The sequence below is a fragment of the Seriola aureovittata genome, chromosome 3, assembly GCF_021018895.1.
Source record: "Seriola aureovittata isolate HTS-2021-v1 ecotype China chromosome 3, ASM2101889v1, whole genome shotgun sequence".
In the NCBI taxonomy this organism is placed as follows: domain Eukaryota; kingdom Metazoa; phylum Chordata; class Actinopteri; order Carangiformes; family Carangidae; genus Seriola; species Seriola aureovittata.
Genome location: NC_079366.1, coordinates 8,839,560 through 8,856,026, shown reverse-complemented (window position 1 = coordinate 8,856,026; position 16,467 = coordinate 8,839,560). Strand labels below are relative to the sequence as shown.

The 16,467-nt window shown below is 44.4% G+C and overlaps 1 protein-coding gene across 11 annotated transcripts; it reads right to left on the bottom strand.

Moving 5' to 3' along the window:
• Positions 1-408: 408 nt before the first annotated feature.
• On the bottom strand, positions 409-15,510 carry cep170ab (centrosomal protein 170Ab). Of its 11 annotated transcripts, none has more exons than XM_056372178.1 (20): positions 15,401-15,510; positions 14,080-14,166; positions 13,625-13,770; positions 13,410-13,499; positions 12,183-12,261; positions 11,913-11,971; positions 11,372-11,534; positions 10,586-10,723; positions 9,744-10,199; positions 9,236-9,606; positions 8,985-9,113; positions 8,651-8,783; positions 6,345-7,820; positions 5,965-6,193; positions 5,596-5,704; positions 5,244-5,378; positions 4,572-4,660; positions 4,090-4,183; positions 2,418-2,469; positions 409-2,278 (listed from the first exon to the last, which is right to left on the bottom strand). In XM_056372178.1, exons 3-20 carry the CDS (start codon positions 13,727-13,729, stop codon positions 2,049-2,051), a joined length of 4,137 nt encoding a protein of 1,378 aa, XP_056228153.1. In that variant the 5' UTR covers positions 13,730-13,770; positions 14,080-14,166; positions 15,401-15,510; the 3' UTR covers positions 409-2,048. The 11 variants fall into 11 exon arrangements, with proteins under 11 accessions (XP_056228153.1, XP_056228156.1, XP_056228154.1 ...); XM_056372181.1 differs by having other exon boundaries at positions 13,625-13,767; XM_056372179.1 differs by having other exon boundaries at positions 14,087-14,166.
• Between the last annotated feature and the right edge of the window lie 957 nt (positions 15,511-16,467).

Sequence of the window (16,467 nt, the reverse complement as noted above, 5' to 3'; positions counted from 1 at the left end):
GAGTTTCAGACCTACATTAAATAACAAAGAGCGTTGTTTTCATGTGTGGGTCCAAATTTTGTTTGCTCTTGTAAAAGTGCAGTAAGATGCAATGCACGGGCATGCACATGCGGGAGGCACAATACAAATATCCCACTGATAAACCTGTGGCAGTATCATATCAAAATACACAGTAATACAACAACAAAGGCAGGGAGGAAGCCTGCTAGCATGTAAACATGGATGTAAACCACGCAGCAAGTTTAAGGAAAAATCACCTTTGCAGCTGTTTTATGAGGAAAGAAATGCATTCAACATGTGGAATATGTAAAACTTGATTCTGTCATGTAGCTGGTAACTACTGTGTCAAACCTGTGAACTTGCTCTGCAGCAAAATGTATGTAATAAAAAACAAGCAAAAAAAAGAGCTCATGATTATCATGCATTTTATTGGAAATGAGACACAGGTATTGCAAGGTCAACATTTAACCCAACATCATTACTAAGAAAAAAGGAAAAAAGAAAACTTCATACAAAACATCCAAACAAAAATTTCTTCAAATGCTCAAACAGAATTAAAGACAAAGTACAATAGGCGCTGAGCACAAAATGCAGTTATTAATCTTTATTAAAGTAGTTTTGGCTAAAATGTTGTCAACAGTTCTGATCAGGTTACATTCATGTGTAAACATTGGTATGAGGCAAGACATTGGAAAACCCACAGTCATTACACCGTTCTTCCTTCCATTGCATCGTTAATGATAAAATGCAGCTGCAGGACTTGGAGGTAGCCCCTGTCTATGCTGGTTCGAACATGACATTTTGTTTGTGAGCGTAAAGAAATTGGACAAAGCGTTCGTCGACAGACAGCTGGCTTAAAACCCTGCTCTGTTTTTGGTCGAGGACATCAACACGATAAAGGAGCATCATAGGGAAAAGGTCATGTCCTGGTCCCTCACGGATGAGCATCGACATATCTCAGCGTTGTAATGTGCAAAGAAACAAATTTCACCTCTTTCGCCATCTCGTATATACTGTAGCTTCTCTCATCTCTAACTCTAATGATTGTTTGGTCCAGGGCACTTGTGACAAAATACATTTGGAAGAGGAAAACCCTTTTTTTTTCTGGGAGCTACATTTGATTTCATGGTATCTATTAACACGCAGGGTCTGTCTTTGATACACTGATTTCAAATGACATCGGCACAAGGAAAAAGAAAGAGGCATGGATGGGTGTTTTTAATTTAACTATAATAAACATTTACACAGGTACATACTGTACATACCCTTTTCTTTCCCCAGCAAAGAAGCGCTGTGGCCTTTTCTGATGGAAAATCATTACTGAGACGGGCTTGGGGATTGCAACTGCAACAGGCCAACGATATATTATTCTTTTTTAATATATAATTCTATGGCAGGATAGAAGAACAATTTTCACACACGCACATACACCTCTGCTGAATCCTTTTTTGACACCATTGCACGTTTCTAGTGTGGGTTTTCTGCACTGGCTGACTAGGTCAGCTGACTGATAAGCTTGTGACTTGTACTCGCACACATTTCAAGGCTTGTAATTAAGGAGGCAAGACTGAGTTTTATGCTCCGATTTAAGAACAAAACGCAGTCAAAGAATCAAAGAGTTTCATTTGGAAAGTTTGCCTTTAACATTATGTCCTTTCATCTTTTACATCTGTTCTTTTTTCAATTATTTTTAAGGTTAATAAGAATGAGCGGCAAAACACAAAAACACAGATGGGTTATTGTATGTTATGTCATTGCTTCTTCATAAACCCACCTGTAATGTTTTCGTATTGTATATCTGAAACCCCAAGAGCTGCTATTTGAGAGTGTAGGACTTTAACAGTCTCAACGTGATTCAGTTTGACTGACAGGTAGGACAGTCGGTCTGTCCCATGGAATAGGCATCACCTATCCTTCCTTCATCTCGCCTGAAGCCAAATACTAAAAAATAACCTGACCCCGAGGTCTGCTCCATGGGCTTCTTCAGGGTGTGTCTACAGTAAGGGATGCATTCTCAATTACTTCCATAGTGTTTCAGTTCTGGGATCCTAGCTCTGTTGAGGCCCTTGGTCTCGCTCTGCCACCTCTGCGTGGTCTGAGGATCCACGGGGTTCAGAGGTCAGTCCCTCAGGCCTGGAGGCTGAGAGCGTGCAGGATGCGGGGTGCAACGCCCCCTGCTGTGTCCCAGCGCTGATCTTCGGGTCGGCCAGAGGACTGGTGATGCCCAGGTTGGACAGGGCATCCAGGGTGCCGTCTGGGTCCACCATCATGTCGATCACTGTCAGATTGGAGCAAAAAGTAAATAAATAAATAAAGAGTTTGAAATGAGTAAGTTTAAACTAAACTATAGTCAAAAATGTTTTGTTTTCTATTCAGGAAGGTTTTGAGCCTGAATACTAAAGAGAAGTATTAGATACCAAGCAGTTGCCGTTCCACTCTCTTCAGGTCTTGAATAATGGTTGAAATCTCCTGTTAAAAGAACATAAATAAAAAATTAGGGCTGGTCTAGGAGGTGATTAAGTAAGTAAAAGTTCATACACCAAATAAATCAGCTCCATTCTGCTCTTCATTGCTGCAGGAATAAGTTTGGAGCCGTGCCGTGTACACCCAGTAATGCTTTACGAGCCCTGTGACTTGCGCCGTGAATAGACATATCTCTCTTGAGGGGTTCAAACGAGGCCAGACTGGGTTAAAGGCAGAATTTACGACCCTGCCCCTCGGAGAGGGAGAAGTTTTGTGGACTCTTAACTTTTTGCACCCACAACAACAGCACATAAGTCTTTTTTTTTTTTCTCCATCAAAACAATCATCTCTGGTGTGCTTTGCTATCCAAAAAAGGAATTTACCGGGTAATATAAATGGTATGCATAAGACTGAGGTGTCTTGGATTTGATTCCCCAGACAGCTGTAATACTGTCAGCACTCTCTATGATTGCTTCAGTAAGTAATCAGATATTGTCTGGTTTGTAGGGAAGGATTTGATACTGTGCGGCAGTACTCCAACCCAAAGAAAAGCTAATTGATTACTGACATAAATAAATTCTTAGGCAAAATATGTAGTTACTGTAGATATATCAAGTTGCCTTTCAGTTTCTGTCTCTCTCTGGATTATAATGCTAAAAAGAAAGCATTATGCTGATTAGACTTCCTGAAACCCCAGTATCTGATGACTGTATTAAGATGCCTCCCAATTTACCACAACATTCTTTGCACTTGCAAAAAGTGAGGCCGAGCAGATTTAGTATTATAAGAGTTTGCAGTAAATACCTTGTGCTGTCCTTTGGTGTTCTTCCAAAAACCTCAGCACATTATAATCAAATATATAATAGTCGTAAAATACATACAATGACACACAGTCATACACATGCAAATCCACAGGCAGACATTTATTCTCTTTTTCCTATGACCTTCTTTCTTTAGAGCTACTGCCAGCGGAGGTTAATACCACATTCAGGCAAGCATTAAAAATGAACTGTGGTTTTCAGGGAATTTTTTTTTTTCTTTTTTCAAATGAAATGTTTTAAGATTGTAGTGAAATTTTTGCCGCACACATTTTTAACTGTCTGGGAGGATGCACTTCAGAACAGCTGCTTAGCAATGAATGCTGCTGATAGCATAATAACATGGTGACAATGACAACGCTAACATGCAGGTGTAATCGTTACCATGTTCACCCATCTTGGTTCCGCATGTTAGTATGCTAATATGTCCGAATTAGCACTAAGTCCAGCTGAGGCTGATGGGAATGTACTGGACAAAGTGAGATTTAAACCTGACGATGGCGCTAGAGGAAAAGTTAAGGGATCATTGAAGTTAAAGCTTATAGTTGTTGAGACATTTCATTTATGTCAGTCTCATGGGCGTGCTAGAAAGAAACACAGGGGAACGCATTAAGATTCCCACTCTGGAAACAACAGATATAAACGTTACATCGCTGTGCGTCTAGTCCAACCAACCAAACGACAGACTACCGCTGTCACTCCTAGACCCATACTGCTAGAGCGGCTAAAAATATCACTAGCGTGTCTATTTCGCAAGTCTTTAGCAGAAAAAAACAGACAAAGTGTGAGAGGCGGACATGTTCATCACCTTGTTGGAGCTCTTGAGTAGTAATGAGTCGTGTTCCACCTGCAGTGTGTTCTCAATCTCTTCCCATTTCCGTTCTCTATCCTTGAAGAGGATCCTGGAGGCCAGGTTGTTACAAAAATAGATGAAAGTAAAAATTCATGAAAATATGCTTAATATAGCTCTTGATAGAAGTGTTAGCTGACCGTTAAAGTGATTGAATTCAGGCACTGTCTGCAGATTGTAGGAATGAAAAAGGGCCTTTGAGTTGTCATCCTGTGAGTTATAATGAATAAGATCTGTAGCAGGTTGTCAGAGTAAACCTCTGTGATGTGCCACTCAAGATTGCGCTAGTTGGCCTAGTTCCAACATAAAACCAACAGTCATTTTCAAACAACATACAGTATATTCCCATTTGCTCTTCTTCTCAGCGCAGTATGTTTTAAATTTACAGCAGACTATAACGGCGGCAGACTTCCTGTTTGGCGCTGTAGCACGATGCTCACCTGATCTTGCAGGTTGTTTTGTCAACAGACTGACGTATCCTGGCTGAGAGTTGATTCACAGATGCTAGGAGCAAACTGTCAAGCACCGCCTGATGGATGATATAAAAGTCACACATGTGGTTAACAGAGGCAGGTAAAGACCGGGTAAGGCAGATGGTGGAATTCTAGAGAGAAACTACAGAAGGTAACTCAACCTTTTTCAATGCTGTTGCTCAATTCATCCAAATTATAGCCGAGAATATTAAAATATTTTCTTTCTCTAGCTCTGGCTCCACTCAGAAGTTTGTCTGTTGAGGAGCGACTGTAGTTGGCATGTAGGGAGCGCCCTCTAGTGGCACAGACTGACATTCATAATTTACTATTACTACTCAACGAACATCCTCCAACTGTATGTCAGTGTCAGCATTAACCAATTACAGAGTTAGGGCAGAAAATGAACTTTTACGTGACCTACATTTTCAGACTTTCATTCATTTCAGATGAGCTTTAAATACTTTGCACATATCACGTTGTGTGTACTACAGTACGTTGTGTATACTATGTTCCTCTTTACTCATACTTGAAATAAAGAATTGATAGTGGAAAAACAAACTCTAGAACAGCCCTATGGTTTGCAGAATATCTGTATATTTTAATGACAGCGCAGCGTTTAATACTGAAGCACAGACTCACGTCGTCTCTGTTCCACGTCTGTCGGCGGATGGAGCGGGCGCCCTGTCCACCAGAGCCTCGGGGTCGGAGCTCCACAGACCGCTCAGTGGAGGGGCCCCCTAGGTCCAAGCTGTCATCGAATACCCTCTCCTCCAACTAAAACCCAATTAAAAGACATCAAGGAATGTTATTTCTACATATCCTATAATTTGACTTTTTAAGAATCTGTGTATCATTAAATGTAATATTTGTGGTGCCACGCTAATAAGAATGAATATATTTTATTATTATCTAATCCAGCAGATAAAGAAGCCATGTTTTAGTGTAGTGTGTAGTGTAGTGTAGTTGATTGTGTGCAATGTGTTGACGATACCAAAGCTCCAGGATCAGTGGCCGCAGGGCTGACTGAGTCGATCTCTCCTGCCACATCATGAATTTCTCTGGCGAGCATGGCGAGGTCCTTGGCGAGGTCTTGGCTGATCCTGACGAATAAATACAAATCAATAATGATATATGTGCAACAAATCTTTCATCTTGTTTTTTCTTTAGTTGTGTTTTCATATACTTCATACAGGAGATTAATGTATAACTGTCTGCAAAAGTAAATCATTCACAAACACGTATAAACAGCAGAGGCTTGGGGACACTGGCGGTTTTACCGGGGGCAGAAGAGGCGGGGGCCTGTGTGCCTCATCGCTGCTCTGCAGCTGCACTGGAGCACCTACTGTTATTTCTTACATACCTGGCTATTTCCTCGCTGTGTGCTGTCCAGTCTCTCATGTACTCGTCCTGTTCTCTGGAGTGCTGCTTCAGGGCGGCCAGGCTCGAAGGATTGGGTGTCGCCGGGGCCGAACCTCCGAGCTGGGCGGCTCGAGCGGACAGAAACGGCTTGGATATGTGGCGGTTTGAGCCGTACTCGTCTTCCGAGGTGGATGCATACTCGACAGGCACACGGCGCCACCGAGTGCCAGCTAAGGCATGAATAGAGTTGAGACGGTGCTTAAAATGTGACATGTTGATATTTTCTGGTGAAATAAGTGTGGATCAGTGAGTTGTAGAAGCAGTTAATTGTGGATGATTGCATAATGTTTAGGCCGTGAAAACAGAATTTGAAGTACTTACATGCAGATGTGATGTGTCCATGTGAGGAGGTACCTTTACTCTTGTCAGGCAGCTTGGAGGCGCTGTTAGCTCTGGCTCTGGGTCCAGACACCGAGGTCGCACTGGATCCTCTCAGTCCATGTCTGACGGCATAATCTCCCGCCACACTCCGGGCCCCCAGACCTCTACTCCTTGTCACCGTGGCCTCTGAGTCACTCTGGGCTGACGGGGAGCCCACCCTCTGCCTCCTTGGCTGTGCCAAAGCCTCTATCCTGGACATTCCCCTTCTTGCCATCCCTGTCCTGGATGTGGAACTAGCAGTGGAGGCTTCAGAGGCGACTGACATCCGGTCAAGATCAGCAGGTTCGGTGTCTGATGAATCCCCAAGCCGGGCTCGCCTCAGCAGGGATGCCCTGGTGGGCCTGGGCTTGGGGACACTGGCGGTTTTACCGGGGGCAGAAGAGGCGGGGGCCTGTGTGACCTTAGCCCGACTTGACTTGGTGCTCGCCCCCACTGTTGTGCTCCCCATTTGGGCTCTGGTATGTGAGCTTCTAGAGTCCTGTGTGGAGGTGTGCTGCGAGTCTGACAGGAGGGAGTTGGAGTTGATGTCATCATCAGTGAGGTCCAGGGAAGTCCAGGGGCGGCTGGGCTGCGGAGGACCAGATGTTCTGGTCTTGGGCCTCCTGTCCTGGGTCTCTCGGCCCCCAACAGGCCCCTTGCTGGATGAGCACACTACTGTTCTCTCCTTCTGCTGTCCTGCAAGGGTCCGGCGTTTCTGGACAACTTTCCTCGCTCCGTCAGCCTGACTGACCGTGCTCGTCGTGTCCACGTCTGACTCAGGCGACATGGAGCCCTCGATGGACTGGCTTGGCGGATCACCTTGGTCTGAAACAGTGGTCTCCAAAAAGGCTGCCACGGCTTCAGAGTCTTTCTGCAGTGTGACACTGTCGATGCCAGTCTCCCTACTCTGACTTCTGCTGCCTGTGAGCCCATCAATACGTGGGATGAGCTCGATGGGAACATTGGAGCTCGGCTTCTCCACAGTGAAACTCTCCTGCCTCAACAGTGGTTTCCCACTACTTTCACGAGCCTTCTCCTCCTCCTTTTTCCTCCTCCGCGCCTCCTCCATCCTCTTCTCCCCGCTGGTCAGGGGACGAGGAGGGAGCTTAGTCAGCAGACCTGACTGACCTGACCTCCCGCCACCACTGTCCTGCGACTTGGCTGGTGAGGAGCGACTGGGGCTCCCACCGTGACTGCCCACACCTCCTGTACTGTGACCAGGCCGAGTCTTCCCCCTGGCTGTCTTCTCCTCCTGGTTCTCCTTCTCCTGTAGCTCGGTGTCCTGTTTCTCCCCCATATCTGTACGCAGGCCCGAGCCCGGAGTCCTTCTTCCCAGGGCGAGCTCCTCTCCAGGCAGCTGGGGCAGGGTTCTCCTCTTGCGCTCTGTGTAGCCTGAGGAGGCAAAGGAGGCTGAGTGGCTGGACTCACTTATTTCAGCTGAAAGGAAAGAAAATCTATTAATAGTAAAGTGAGTTGAGATGAATGTATTACATATCAGTGGTGGGTGGTGTGCCAGTAGAATTGACGCACTAGTAGCAATCTGTGCTGTGGTTTCCATTCAGCCATTCTCTGTCTACCAGATGAACCATGAAATGTCACTTTTATTCCTCATACGCTAATGAACTGTCAAACAGCCTGTCATTTTACTGGAGCTGAAAAATGTCTGTAAGGATCATTTACAGAAAGCACCGATGTGAATCTCTTCATTTGTTCAAGAACTTTGTAGCGATAGGACGTTAATGGGCGCACGCTCGGAGAAGGAAAGCCAGCAGACCAAAGATAAAGAAATAACTTTCTACTGAAAGGGGGAATAAAATGTGGTTATAAAAACAAAACAAAAAAAACTATCTTCTATAAGCTTTGAATGAAAAGGGCCTCAGGGGTAGAGAAATGTTCCGTGTATAATATGCTACAATTCTTTAATGTGAAACCTCTGCTGAAAGTGAGACTATATAACTTTTGCTGAACAGTGGCCTCATGCCATAAAGTCAGTTATATAGCAATCTATCTAGAATTTACTAATATTAGCCACTTTATGCCATTTTTCATACCAGTCCCTGAGTGTATTGAATTAAACAATGGTGTGTTTTATTTGCAAGAGGTCAACTGTGTTATTTCTTCTTTCAAAAGCTACACAGTGCAGCTTTAAAGCCGAGCTATGTTACACTACCAGTAAAATGAAAAGCTGAATTCAATCAGTAAAATGCATCCTTGCTCAGTTAAATTCATTTTGCAGCTACTGTTCACGTGAGAGTTTCTGTAAGCACCTCTGTCCTCTGTGACCATGATGTGACACTCCCCTCCTGAGCCCTCAGGGTCCGTCCTAATGTGACTTGCAGCCAGAGTAGCCCACTGCGAGACCCAGCGAGGACCACCCACCACCAGTTCCTCAGATAGTACCTGGACACAGACAGCATGAAAGACGCAAGAGAGAAAAAATGACAGTATTTCAACAGAGTATCAGAAGCTGTTTGCCGGTTTTATCTTAGTTAAACTTACAATAAAAGACATGAGACACTTGAGACAATTTTTTTGACAGTAAGTTTAGACTGCAGATGACTTTTTGACTTGATATTAAAAGGATGCGTTTGTTTTTTTCACCTCTGTCTCCATGCGTCCAGGCTTCCCTCTGTCTCCGGTTGCAGACCTCTGGGAGGTGAGCCTCTCTCTTTGGTCAGCACCACCCAACCTCGACACACACACAGCCTCCTGCGCATCCACACCAAACACCTTAAAACATACACACACAAGTGTACAAGCATACACACAAATGTATGAAAATAGTTCTGTGATATAATCAGAGGCTAAGTAGATATAGGAGATGGGTATTTTACAACTTCCTTCTTCCCCACCTTGTCGATCATCTTCCTGGCCTCTTCCTCTTCATGATCTCCATTCTCCAGCTCAATGGTGTACGTCCCTCTGTCGCTATAATCATCTCCATGGTGATGGCACTCGTCACGTCCATTCTGCTGGTGTGGTGCTGAGCCACGTCGCTTCTCCACCAATCCACTTGCCGCTTTGGAAGTTGAGGACTTGCGACGGCGCGCAGGACTGTCCTCCTCTGCGAAGAGCCCCTCCGGTACGTTCGCACGGCCCTCTCTAATCTTCATCCCCGCACCGCCCCAAAGGCCCCATGAGCGTTCCTCAAGTGCTGCAGCCCTGCGCTGCTCGCCAAGTGCGTTCTCTGAGTCACTCTGTGTGCCGTCCTCATGTTTACTGCCTAGCATGGGGGGGGGGGTAATGGATCAGAGGGTAAAGACAGAGAGCAAAGTTAAACTAAATAAGCAAGACGCTATACATGCCACGGTACAGTGAAGCAGGTGAGCTGCTCAGACTAACTGCTGCAGAAACACACACCTTTAAGACTCCTCAGTTGCACCGGAACATCACTCTTCACACTCTCCCCGTCATCCTCTGCAACCGTCTCTTTGAGAGCCAATGGCAGCTCATTCTGGGCCAGCCAATCAGCAACTTTGACCTCCGCTGCAACCATGGCTGTCTGAAGTGGACTCAGCTCCTCCCCAACAGGCCGTTTGGGACGTGGCCTGGTCTCCGGCCCGGCCTTCGCCACTCGGTCTTTGCCGGTGACTTTGCCTGTCGCTCCGGGGTCGAACTCAATCGTGAAGGAGGCGTGGCCATGAACGGACTCTGCAGCAGCAGCAGAAGCAGCAGCCTCTTGTTCTCGTGAGGGGACCCCACCACCCACTTTACCCGCTGACGTAGTATCCTTGGTCGGGATCTCGAAGTAACTGGGCTCCTGATTGGAGGGTGTTTGTTGGGCGGACTTTGGGCCTTCAGCACTTTTCTTGGTGTCTGTCAGAATGAACGCAGAGATATCTAAGCAAAGTGATAACTGATATTTATAAAAACAGAAGCTATTCAAAACTGCTTATTTACGATAACACAATCCTCTCTAATTACCTCCTCAACTACACCATGAGATCTTGTACAGAAGGCTCTTTCTTGTAATCTTTTTTATATATATTTTTTTGGGCTTTTGTGCCTTTATTGGACAGGATAGTAGAGAGAGACAGGAAGTGGGGAGGCAGAGAGAGGGGGAATGACATGCAGCTAAGGGCTGTCCGATGTGGGACTCGACCAACTGCAGCGAGGACTGCACTGCACATGGGGCGCCTGCTTAGACCACTACGCCACATGACGCCCCATTTCTTGTAATCTTTATGCAACATTGTTAATACCTGTTTCAGGTTTTTCACGCTTCCTGTCTGAGCTCTTCTCCTCAGGCCTCCCTGGTTGTTGCCCATCAGTGTCTCCATCTCCCCACCAGGCAGGCTGTCCATAAAGGGGCGTGCCCCTGTGCAGAACTGCTACATCCCCTGGCAAAAACAACCAGTCAGTTAGTTTTACAAGAGAAGACATGCCTGCATTTGCCAGAACTAAGAAATTTGGCTTGGCCTAGGGACTAAGGAGTCGTTTGAGCATGAACCGCAACGTCCACAGTTCACATTCCAGCCTTTGTCCAACCTTTGTTGTGTGTCATCTGCCATCTACTTTTCCTGTCATCACTCTACTGTCTGCTGTCTAATAAATGCATTAAATACCCAGAGGATCATTTAAAAGAATTTGAAAGAATGATAGACACTACCATCAACGCAGGTGTAATTGGTACCTTTACAACATGGTTCAGGGCTGCAACTAATAACTATTTTATTTGTTGCCTAATTTTATTATAACGTATTGATTAATTCTTTAATCTATTTTGTACTTTTGTTACCAAACAGAAAATTCACTTTACAAAGACGCAGCAAATCCCTGATATTTTAGAAGCAAGAACCAGCAAATGTTTGGCATTTTTAATGGATAAACAAGTTTGACATTTATTAAATTATCAAAACTGTTGTTGAGGACATCAATATATTATCCTTAAATTCAGGCAGCTGAAGATTGAGCTCTTCGTTGCGTTGCTGTGACCTGTAGAGGAACAGTTCGCCAGTGTCACTGTATCTCTGGACATCCAGGCTCACCTTGGGTCTTGTCCTCTGGCCTGCTAACCTCTGGGGGCTTAGCGGCGGCCCCCTCCCACACTGGTGCCGCTGCAGCCTCGGAGGATTTCACCTCTGATTTAGATGAATCCCCCTCCGCTCGCTTCTTCTGGTTCAGCTGAAGCTGGCTGCTGTATTTCTCATGCTGATAGATTAGGACAAGAGCAAGGAGAGTTTACACAGACGGAGGCAAAACCTGACGGTCAAACGCTGCTAAATATGGGATATACCGAACATGTTCTTTCTTTTTTTTGATCTCACTCATTGCTGAGAATTGAGGAGACAATCTGAATATTAACGCTGAACTTTCATGCAGCTCATTTAGATGAGATCCTGTCGATGAAACAAGCAGAATCATCAAGCCTGAAAACTATTTTTTCCCAGTTCAGCAGAACTCTTTGCCCTTTGACTACCTCTGTAACGTAACAATTTATATATATATTTTTTTTTACCCTGTCAGTTAACATATGAACCCACCACATGCAGAAAGTTTTCTCACTACATGCACAATGTAGCGTCTAACCTTGAGGGCCTCCTCGGGAATATGCAGCTCTCCTCGGACCACAGTGAACAGGTTGGTATGTGAGGCGGGTTAAGGTAAAAGACAGTGAGCTCTTTGCAGGGGTGGGAAGCATGCACTGATAGCCTTATGTATTATGCAGCAGGCGGAGTGCAGTGAGCATTCACAGCTACCCCTGAACAGATACAGTTACTGTGTTGTCCGTGTTCACTGACCTTGTGCTGTGTGTCACACGGTTTTCACAGATAATACAAGACCATATTCAAAGGATATCGTACCCAAACCTCAGTTTGTCATCAATTTTCAGCGTGACATATATCTGCTCCTGTATTCTGACGTCATTGACAAACGTCTGCAAACAAAATGAGAGTTTGGTTAAGAACAGATTAGGGACTGGTGCTGAATCTCACTAGTGTCTGTGTGATGACTGAATTAGACCTGATACTGAAAACAACCATTTACCGAAAATCTGGTCCAGATACTTGGTCTACTTTGTTTTAAACAGATACTTCCTGATTTGAATCATTATTTTGTTATTTTTTACAATTTATTTTGACAAAAGTCTGTTTGTGTAAAAATAGCATTAAACATATTTCTCCTTATTGTAACAGAATAGAGTTTTGTAGAAAAATGTACACACTCATTCAACATCATTTTACGATTGGTACCAGAACATAAGTATCACGCTGGCTCCAGTAGTTATGTCAGTTCTGTTCATTTTCTCTTGTACAGTCATTGGAGGCCAAAGAAATTAGACAAACTGTAATTTGTTTTAACAGAACAGAAAAGCTCGATTCTTGTTGCTGATTACACTGAGAACATGATCCATAGTGATGTCATGAACTATCCAGCTTTGGCTTTAAAGGATAGTTTTCTGTCGGTCTTTAAGTCACATGCCCACATGGACATTAAAACAGTCTCTGCTCCTCTTCTCCAAACTGGTCCTGAGAGGATTTAAGTGATTTCAATGTAAGTGATGAGGAACAATATCCAGACTCCTCCCTACAAAGTTCAGCAAAAGCTAATATGATGCTTCAAAATTATTTGAGAGACTTCAAAGTTACGATGTGTTAAGTTAATTATGAAAGCTCCACTTTGTGCCAGCAAGTTTGGAGGATATCCACTTGATTTGTCGGATTCTGAATGCTGAAGCCTCATATGAACTTCAGCTGAACTTATAATTTATTTTAACAGGAGGAGGACTGTAGACTTTGTTCCCCAACACTTACATTGGAATCCCTTTAGGAAGGTATCTATTAATACTCATTAAAGGCAAGGATAAATTATTTCAGCAACCAAAATCCATTTCTATCTACACATGGGCATGTGAGAATGTTGTTTTAAAACAGCCTTGATTTATTTATCATCATTTTACATCTGGACGTTTGTACAAATACATAAAGACTCTGTTTTAAAATAGAACATGTCCATTATAGGATCAGGAATAACTACTTTTCTAAGAAGTGAGAAGGTGAAGCAGTAGATACACAACACACTCACCCCATTTAAGCTGCCCAGGTCCTTAACTTTGTGTTCGTCTGTATTCGGCTCGTAGTTGATCACAGCGTGTTGTTTGTCCACACTGCGGGACTAAATCACACAAAAAGCCGTCAATCACTGTCATCCATGCTAATCTGCAGTGCTTCAGTTAATAATCCGGCCGGATGAAGAATGACAGCTCGGAGCTTGTGTCCTGTGGAGTTACAGTACTGTACCTGCAGCATGAGCTCGCAGTCGTCCCTCCCAACAAAGATCATCTCCCTGGGGAGACGATGACGTGTCCCCCCGCCACTCACCAGGAACCAGGAAGTCAGACTCATCTCTGCCTCACTTGCTGACCTTTGACCCTTAACACATCCTGCTGAAAACAGGAGCAGCATTAGACTGCACAGTTGTCTATTTATGTATATCTATCTATCTAATTATCTATCCGGCTGTTTCGTCTTATGAGTCACAGTTTGATCGGTTAAAACGATAAGTTCTTACAGCGCTAATGACGCCTACAGCTTCATACAGTTACAGTACATTACTTCAACATCTGTGCATGTGTGTGCGTGTGCATCATATGAACAGTAGCTATTTCAGGTATCACCCGAGGACACTGACATGCTTATCTCAGCCTGTAATTCAGCTAACAACATTAGAGCCATAAGTGTAGAAATCAACTAACAGCTTACAGAAGCCCAGGCATCCTACTAAACTCCCAAATTGAATTTCTCAGCAGAGTTGCCCGGTCACCAGATCCAGTGCCTCACCACTGAAAAACAGAAGAGGAGGAGTCAGATATTCTACAGGAGGAGGGACGAAGTGAGAATGACTTGGGGTAAATTATGAAAGGAAGAGAGAGAATGATTAATTTGTGATAGGACAGGTAATTTAGTTGGATGCTGTGCACAAAATCACAGCACACACACGACACATGAAACGCACACGGGCCAGAAATAGGCAGGAAGTGAGAGAAAAGGACAGAGAGGAAAAAAGAGAACAATAACATTTTTTCTTGAAAACCCTCATCACTGCTCCCCATGATTCTCTCATATGATGTTGTTGATGCAGTTGTCAGGGTTCACATGCACTTACAACAGCACAACAGCTCTTTTCAGTGGGACACACAGCTGGTCCTCCCTCTGTGGGAGCACCATCCACACACAGGCCCTGCTGACTCACGCTCTGAAGGAGCCATAGGTGAATTAGTGGGATTTAATTAGGCACACTCTGTCATATCTGGGGGCTCCTGTTTGTGCATCAACTCAATCCCCATGGGACTTGACAGCCTCCCTTCCCTCCTCTGTTGAAGGGATGGCCGTGGTTAACCCTTTCTGTGGGCCTGCCTTCCCGGCTCCTAGTGGCCCAGTTTTCCTCTTGGCCGCACACGGCCCCCTCCACTCTCAGATATGAATCTCTTCTGCAAATGACAACACATCAACTGTGCTTGCAAGCGGCGGCGGCTGATGGGTTATAGCCAATGACAGAGGCTGGAAATTAGCCCAGTTAGGCCATGTCTCGGTCCGGCGTTTATCGTGGAGCCATTTCACAATGACATCATTGTAGTGAGGAGCATTCGGTTGAAACAGAATAATGTTATAGAAATATCATGCACATTATGTTGAAAATACCTACATACCCAGCTACAGTGCGTCTGCCGTGGATGCTGATTACCGACTTGTCATCTGAAGCGTATTGATCATTAACGTTCTTCATTTACACACGCTCTGCAAAAACCAAACTACAGGCTGATTTAGACACATTTACAACAACACTTATCACGTGTTGTTGTAAATCAGGTTATGGAGGCTGTCTGCTGATGTGCAGCCAAGTCTCCCCGTTATGGACGACATACTATAGGCTAGGGTTTGTCGCACAAACACAGCGATGCTCATTTCACCGTCTCCATCTTCAGAGCCAGAGGAGGCAGCAAAAGACACCAGGGCCGACTTGTTAAAACAAACACACAGACACACAATAGGCAGAGGAACATACACGTCACCTACCAGCAGCTCTACGGTCGATCAGCATCCGATATGTGGAGGATTATGAACAGCGCTCCTGCTGCTGCTCCCCGCAGCCCGCCGCCCAGCCCAGCTCCTTCAACACTACCGTGTCTTGGTCTCACGGTGGCGCTGTGTGCTCGTGGAGGGAGAGCACACGAGGTTATGTAATAGTATAGTGACAGCAACACATATTAGATAGTAAGTGAGTGAGTGGTTGTAGATTTTGGACAGTGATCCTATAAATTATACACTGGCTAATATAGCCTGGCTATTAGCCTATAACCTAGCTGAAGAGCAGCTTGAAAGGATAGCCTGCGTCTCAAGGGGCGGATTTAAGATAGTAGGGAAGAGCAGGCATGGTTGTAACAGGGGTCACTTGTAACACTTCCAATTTCTCCAATCAGGAACAAGTTATTCTATGATGTCAGTTATTACTCACCTGATACATACTTGATTTAATCCTTATTCCACGTGAGGAAGTGGCAGTCAGTGGCAGATACAGCCAATTTTAGAAGGAAAAAATTATTTTGTGGTACGAAAGTTTTTATTTTTTATTTTTGTGATAGCAATATCCTGCTATGTAGTTAAACTCTTCAAACTTAAATCATGTTTATTGTGTGTCTGTGCAGATATCTTCCACGCAAGTTGTCAGTGCTAATGTTTTAGCTGTTATCTGTGAACTAGTTCATGTCTACAAGAGTCTGGTTTATTGTAACAACAACACACAGACATGGACAGACACACACACACACACACACACACACACACCCTGGTGTTGCCTATTTGCACATTTTTTCAGTTTTATTATTATGTTCTTATCACTACTATGACTGACAGTAACAAAGATACTTGGCTAACACCTACAACATTTCATAGCAGACACATGTCACTAGTTTGTATTACATTTTGAACGCACTGGATTTTGAAGAGCTCCAAGATACACACAGAAATGTCAAAAATGCTACAACCATCCCCTACAGTCTCCCCTCCATCTCCTTCCTCATTTACAAATCCAGAAGTCATCATCGTGTAAAGGTTGTTAGTTTCAAAACTTTTACCAATGGATG

Coding starts and splice junctions, on each gene's coding strand:
- cep170ab (XM_056372173.1), bottom strand. CDS start 15,425: ATGCTGATCGACCGTAGAGCTGCTG. Junction 7,821..8,650: donor CATGGTCACAGAGGACAGAG/GTGCTTACAGAA, acceptor CTTTCCTTTCAG/CTGAAATAAGTGAGTCCAGC. Junction 5,379..5,595: donor CCACTGATCCTGGAGCTTTG/GTATCGTCAACA, acceptor ATTGGGTTTTAG/TTGGAGGAGAGGGTATTCGA.